At 42.0% G+C, this 7380-nt stretch overlaps 1 protein-coding gene across 3 annotated transcripts in view; it reads left to right on the forward strand.

Annotated features, from left to right (window-relative positions):
- NPR3 (natriuretic peptide receptor 3) overlaps positions 1-5624 on the forward strand; it is an 85483-nt gene extending 79859 nt beyond the window's left edge. For 2 of the 3 annotated variants that reach the window (XM_011980808.1, XM_011980807.1), the window contains exons 6-8: positions 1796-1931; positions 3718-3802; positions 5151-5624. In XM_011980808.1, coding sequence (XP_011836198.1) covers positions 1796-1931; positions 3718-3802; positions 5151-5262 — 333 coding nt within the window. In that variant the 3' untranslated portion in view covers positions 5263-5624. Of the gene's footprint in view, positions 1-1795; positions 1932-3714; positions 3803-5150 lie in introns of all 3 variants that reach the window. The other variant, XM_011980806.1, reaches the window with a different exon arrangement.
- The last annotated feature ends 1756 nt before the right edge of the window (positions 5625-7380 follow it).

Here is a 7380-nt window from a genome sequence, read left to right on the forward strand (position 1 = left end):
AGATTTGAGTTTTCTGGCGGAGTGGGAGGGTGGGTGGTTGCAAACTCAACATGTGTTCACATTTCCAAAGATGATGTAGTTTCAGGATAACATCGTGAAGAGAAAAAGAGTGCCCCGGACACAAAGATGAGTCTTCTGTGCTTGGGATTGTGAACTTTCTGCCTCAGTTTCCTCATCTGTAATATGGAAATCATCATGTCTTCCTGGCTGATGTCACATGATTATTGTTATGGGGACAGATGAAATGAAACCTAGAAAAGTACTATCTACATTTTAAATTACAAATATACATATACAATTATACAAATATGCAGTGCTTCAGCAAAGAATGCCACTTCCTCGGTTTCCTTGATCGCTGGCTCCCAGGGTCATCGCTCTGGTGCCCTTCATGGGACCTGGCATATGGGACTTGCTGTTTTCCTCTTTGTATGTATCAGGTTGGTGCAAAAGTAATGCGGCTTTTGCCGTTATTTTTAATTATTTTTAATGGCCAAAACCTCAATTACTTTTGCACCAACCTAATAGATGCCTGGCTCTTGTGGGAAGTTCTGAAGCAGCAGGAGTCACCCTCGCTATGTTTAATGAATGATTTTTTTGCCCACTGAGTGGTCTGTGTCTCATCTGTATTCCTGGTTCCTCCCTGGGAAAGGTGGGTAGCGACAGTTCATCAGAGTCCATTGTGAGGTTGCAGGGGTGAAGGTGTATAAAGCCGTTGGCAAGTGCCCAGTGCATGCCGGCAATTGTTATATTTTGGTGGCAATCTAGGCTTCCTCTAGACCTGACGTGGCCTGTGAGAACTTTCTGCACCTCGGTCAGGAGAAGGGGAGGAGATGTCCCCAGCCACTTGGGAGCCATATGCTTGTTTTCAGACAAAAGAGCAATGACTCCTGAGAACCTGGGTGGGAAGGCACTTCTAGAGTGGGGCTTGGGGAACTGATCAAACAATCGTTTTAACCAGAAACTGAGGGATAACCATGGAATCAAACCATAACAGAATAATGATTTTCCAGGGGCCAGAGAAGCCAAGAGAAAGAGAATTCAACCTGGAAATGGGGGTGCACATAGGGTGGATTCATCAGAGAGGAGAGTGCAACTCTTGAAGGAAGTCTGGCAACCAGAAGCGGTCAGACAGGAGGTTCCTGAAAGACGCTCTTTCATTATATGTTGAACAATTGAGGGCTGTGAGGCTGGGTACCTGTCATACGCTTAAATCGGGTATACAGTGGACCCTGGCTGTCCTTCACATGTCCCTGAAAGTAACTTGGGCCTTATAATTGGCTGACGGGGTGGGCTGCTCTGGGACAGGTGGGTGGGACAGGTGGGTGGGACAGTGCCCTGTCCGATGAACAAAGCAAAAGCCAGGAATTCCAGGATTATTCCTTTCCACTAGGTGGTAGTGACTGAAGAATCCTAGGGGCAGCGCTGACAGAGCTGGGCCTTCAGTGAGGGCAGGGCCCGGGGGCACCACTCTCACCACTTCCCACCTCCTTCTGCTCTGGCACGACCGCTCTTAATGCCCTCTTGAGAGCACCATTAGCGACTTCAAATCTTGACTTACAAAGTCCCCAGAACACACAATGACCATCAGTGTGGACAACCGAGGAACCTGCCCAATGTACCGCTCTTTTCTGAAGCACTTGCTGTCCTTGCCCTGGAGACGGTGATTTGATGAAATGCCCAGAGGCAGCCAGTTTAGATCAGGCTGTGCATTTTGGGGAATAGCTGTGGAAGACTGCGAGCTTTGTGCCTCCTTTGACCTTTCGGTTTGCCTATTTGTTTTTTTGCCTCTATATAGGTTATTGGTGATTACTTTGGAAAAGAAGGTCGTTTTGAAATGCGGCCGAACGTCAAATATCCTTGGGGCCCTTTAAAACTGAGAATAGATGAAAACCGAATTGTAGAGCACACAAACAGCTCTCCCTGCAAATCATGTAAGTCTAGAGACTTAATTTGCTATGTATGTCATCACCTCTAACCTCAGCGTAATGTAAGTTTAAAACCCAAGTGTTTCTAGGGCTTACATTTTGGAAGTTTACATTTCTTTCTCTGATGTGGTAAAACATCAGAGGGAACAGTTCACAAACTGGCATCTTGCCTTTAGCAGAGGCGTTCAGGTCTTGTTTCCCTTCCAGCCTTCTCTTCCACAATGGTAGAATGTTTCTCCCTATTTTTACATCTCTTGCTATCATCTCTTGGCTAGGCCATGTTTCCACTTTTAGAGAAAATCAAAATATCAATTAGTAAATATCACTTGCTTATTCATCTCTCATAGCAAGTCTCGTTCTGATTTTCCAAGTTTGTGGTTACTTTCTAGCTCCTCAGAACCAAAGAGATAACATCCCTTAAACATCTGAACATTTACACATTGGCAAATAAGTGTAAGATGTATTACTTATGAGCAGCTTTGTATACAAGTAGAGAAGCAAGTGGATGTCCTCATAAGTAGCTTACAAATAGGAAAGTTGTTAGAAATCATTGTTTTAGAGAATAAGGTAGTGAGGGAGAACAAAGTGAATATAGGTCTTTCAGGAGGCCAGTTGATCATTTTAGGCTAATATATGTGTGCTTTTGAAAGCATCTTTTAAACTGTTAGGTATTTATGTCTATGCAATAATTACGGGAAGGAATTAAGGAGGAAGTGTGTTAAGAACACACTGGGGATATTGGGCCTGTATTTGAAATCTCACTGTTGTTACTTGCTGGTTTTGTGACCCTAGGAGTGTTCCTTCAGCTTTTTAAGCAGTTTTCCAATGTGTAAAGAGAAAGAAAAGTGCCCAAAGCTTAGGACTGTTTTGAGGATTACACAAGATGACGCATCGAAGGCTGCATACTAAACTCTAGATACAAGCTAGCTATTTATCATTTTTCTATAACTGGGACACCACTGAACTTGATTGTTTCAAAGTGTTATCCACATTTTCACAAAGCTATGTAGGACATTTTGACATGAAACTTTGGCTTTGGTGAGAGAACATCTAAAAACAGAACATTGACTCAATGAATTTTTCATCAAATCCTCTAGCACTTTGAAGTGTCACCATCCATCTGTGAAAAATAAGAAGCCCTGGGTCAGTGCCCTGGTCCATCTGGTTGTCTTCTTTGACTTTATTTATTTATTTATTTATTTTTGAGATGGAGTCTCGCTCTGTCACCCAGGCTGGTGTGCAGTGGTGCAATCTCGGCACGTTGCAATCTCCACCTTCCGGGTTCAAGTGATTCTCCTGCCTCAGCCTCCTGAGTAGCTGGGATTACAGGTGTCTGCCACCACACTCAGCTAATTTTTGTATTTTTAGTAGAGATGGGGTTTCACCATGTTGACCAGGCTGGTCTCTAACTCCTGACCTCAGGTGATCCACCCACCTTGGCCTCCCAATTCTTTGACTTTAAACTCAAAAGAGAGTGGCTATATCTGAATTCTTCACTTCCAGTTTTCCTCTGATTCTTGAATTTTCTTCTGTTCTCATTGTGTCCACACTCTTAATAGTGTGCTTGTTTATCTAGCACTTTCTCAAATGGTTCTTAAGCTTTGCACTAGGCAAAAACAAACCAAAACATAAAACAAAAAACAAGTGTACTGTCCCTTAGAAAATATTTCTGAAAAAGGAAAAGTTGCCTCCAGTGGGAAATCGAGGGACATCTTGCAATGAATGAAACTCGAGGCATTTCTAACTGTATCTCAAAATGAACCCTGGTTATCTATGCTTCTTTTTCAAGCAGGTGGCCTAGAAGAATCGGCGGTGACAGGAATTGTTGTGGGGGCCTTACTAGGAGCTGGCTTGCTAATGGCCTTCTACTTTTTCAGGTGAGGACCATTTGTAAAGGTACAATTCACTCTCTTCTACTGTCTTTGTCATTCGTTTTTGCTAGATTCTCTTTGTGACTTGTCCACATCCTCCTTTCACCCAGGAAGCACAGTGGTTAAAAAATCTCAGCCATTCTTTTGGTGTGACTCTAGGTTTGGTGGTCAGTGGTTTAGCATACTGGGTGCTGAGGTCATGGGTTTCAGTTACATCTCACTGTGGGACAGAGAGCTGCTGCTGCCCTTTGATCACAGATTTTTATTTTTTATTTTTTATTTTTTTGAGACAGGGTCTCACTTGTTCTGTTACCCAGGCTGGAGTGCAGTGGCACGATCTCTGTTCACTGCAACCTCCACCTCCTGGGTTCAAGCAATTCTCCTGCCTCAGCCTCACGAGTAGCTGGGACTACAGGTGCAGGCCACCTTGGCTGGCTAATTTTTTGTAGTTTTAGTGGAGACGGGGTTTCACCATGTTGACTAGGCTGGTCTTGAACTCCTGACCTCAAGTGATTCGTCCACCTTGGCCTCCCAAAGTGCTGGGATTACAGGTGTGAGCCACTGTATCCAACCCTTTGATCACAGATATTCTGACAAGAATTCCTACCACCCACCAAGTGAAGCAGTTGGGGAGGGAATCTGGATAAAGGGGGAAATAAACTTCTCCCTTCTCAGGCTTTCTCCAATTCAGAATTAGGTGCTGGGGCTCACCTTAAAGAGGAGGAGGGAGCTTTGCATAGCCCATGCTCTCAGGCTGATCTGTGCTCAGTATCTGGAGAGCCCACATGCTCATCTGCCACTGTGGTTAAGCTCCAAGGCTTGCAAAATTGTAGTAATGTATGTGTGTTCAAGGTACCGATCGTTCTGCCCCGTAAGGGTGGTCCATTCCTTTGTAATCTTTGGTGGTTGAGTTTGTGGTTTTTTCGTGAGTCATTAGAGCAAGGTTTCTTTATTTCTGCATGGGATTGTAACTAGGCGTATGTGACCCTTTGTGGGAACATTGTATTCCTGTTTCTTTGGCCACAGTACCTGTAATTTGATTTTTATCTAGGGCATATCCTGGGAGTCAGGGAGAACTTCTGTAGCCGAATAGACAAGACCTAACCCCCAAGGCACCCAGGGAAGAAGGGGAAGGCTTGTTCTGTGGTATTTGGAAAAGCATGCCAATTTTCTCTCTTGAATAAGGGCATTACGCCTGGAGGCACACTACTTTAATCTCTGACCAGGGTTTCATATTCTGTCACTTCTCATTTATCAACTCAAACCCAGATGTCCCTTGAGGGCACTCTTTGTAAGAGAAACCGTGGTATTTTGTAGCAAGTTTTATTACGACATTCACTTTCCCTTTACCCAGGAAGAAATACAGAATAACCATTGAGAGGCGAAACCAGCAAGAAGAAAGTAACCTTGGAAAACATCGGGAATTACGGGAAGATTCCATCAGATCCCATTTTTCAGTGGCTTAAAAGAAGCTCCTCGCTTTTTTTTTTTTTTCTGCCTGAGATTCTTTAAGGAGATAGATGGGATGAAAGACATCAGTGAAACAGAAGGGGCGTTCCTGAAGAATTCATTATTTTAAGCAGTTAGTCATTTCATTTTAAAATTTCTTTAGAAGCTCAGGAACTATTGTTAATCACCATCTGCCTCCAGGCCTTTCATCTCATGACAAACAAATGTAATAATGATATCATGTCACTCTGTTAAATGTTCATACTGTTTCAAGGGCATATGATTAGATTTATGTTTTTAAAATCTGATGTCTCCATATCTTGATGGCTTCTGGCAGCATTTCACACAAGGATGTAAAATGTGGTTTTCTTAAATGAAATGTTTCGTAGCTAGAATAAAATCATTTTTACAAGTAGAACATTCTTGGAAAGAATTTAACACCCAATAAGGGGAAAATGTAATGAAAAATCTCAAGGTTGGTAATACAGCCTTACTCCCTCTAGAGCTGGAGGACAGGTTTGTGGTTGAGGACTTCTGTGTCCGACGTCTATATTCAGGTTCTGACTTCATATCTTGAAAAAGGATTTCCTCCCTTTTTCAGTGTCTCATAAATGCTACTCTGGATTGTTGTAAATATTAGTGAGATGGGAGGATTTACAGAAGAAAAGCAAGTCTAAAATGTTTCCTTTTTGATGTAAAAACAAAAGTCCCATTTCACACTAACATTTTATTTTACAAGTATTTTAATCTTATATTTTGGCATTAGAAAAATTTGTCTTTTTTTTTTTTTTCATTTTGAAGATTAAATGTTGCTTACATTTTAAAAGCATGGGTGAAGTGTACAACAAACTAATAATGATAAAAAATGCTTCTCTTTTTTTCCCCGTTTCCCTCTTTCCCTTGGGCACAGCCAAATGCTAATTTCTGCTTTAATTACAGAGATGTGGAAATGTATTCAGATTTCAAACTCTACAGGAATACATCAAAATTTTAACTCTTTTGCATTTTTACTGTTTAACTGTTTTAAATGCAAGTTATTTTACGGTGATACTCCTTCCAGTTCTGGCCAAATGATGAGTTTCAAGATCAAGAGTAAAACGTTATTAGAATTAAACAGAGTTTTATAAAGGGAGATAGCCCTTTTCCCTCAAGAACAACTTTGTTGAGAGTTACAACTTGACAGCAAGTACAGAAATGACAAATTTAAAACTTTTACATGTGGCATTTACCAAAATTCCCAGTGATGATTTTGGTTAAAAGAGGGAACCTAAATAGCTACTCTATTCCGTTTCAGTTAACTCCACAGAACTCTGTAGGCATCCATGAATAACTGTAATAGTGGGTTAGGTGTGGAGATAGGGAATTTGGACAAAGTTGAGTAAGTTTTTATTGGGTATCTGCTTTGCACCCAGTAGTCTGCACATGAGTTTAAACTCAGGTTACCACTTTCACTTATACTTCATGGAGAAGATAGACAGGGAGGGAGGAATGGGAAGCTATCATGTCAGTGCACCATCTTGGAATTATATAACTGGGGTCTTTCCTCAATAACATTTTGAGCATCTGAATAATAGTTTAAAAATTATCTTAATATCTATTGAAGGGCATGTCTAGGGAGGAAACAGGAGAATTTGAGCAGTCCCTTGGTGGTGATGAAGCTGGTAGTTCACACAAGTAGCAGTGCAGGCAAAGGTAAGCGCAAGCTGCCTGTCCCAGATGCTGGCCCATGTGTGCGTGCTTCCCTGGGGAAGTCTGCTTCTGTTGCTCCCACTTGAGTCACAGTTAACAGATGATTTCTGTGTGAGGCACATTTCTCTTCTGTTGTTTAAAAAATGGGAGCTGGGAGGCAGCTAAGAGGGCGTGATAAAAGAATTAAGTACAATCAACGGAAACAACTATGTTGTAGTTCTCCATGCTGGATGCAAAGGAAAAAGTGTCGAATTCCAAAAAGGATGGAAGAAGAAGGCAAGAAGGGCAGACTCCAGAAGGTCTAGTGCAGGAAGAGAGTTTGAGAAGTAAAATGCAGGAAAGCAAAGCATTGTACCGCTTGGGACTCCCCGAGGTGAAACAGCAAGGAAGAATTGTGTCCATTTCAGTTACTTGAATTGGAGAGCTTGTTTCTCTCATTTTTATTT

The sequence above is a fragment of the Mandrillus leucophaeus genome, unplaced genomic scaffold (genome assembly GCF_000951045.1).
Source record: "Mandrillus leucophaeus isolate KB7577 unplaced genomic scaffold, Mleu.le_1.0 Scaffold218, whole genome shotgun sequence".
In the NCBI taxonomy this organism is placed as follows: Eukaryota; Metazoa; Chordata; class Mammalia; order Primates; family Cercopithecidae; genus Mandrillus; species Mandrillus leucophaeus.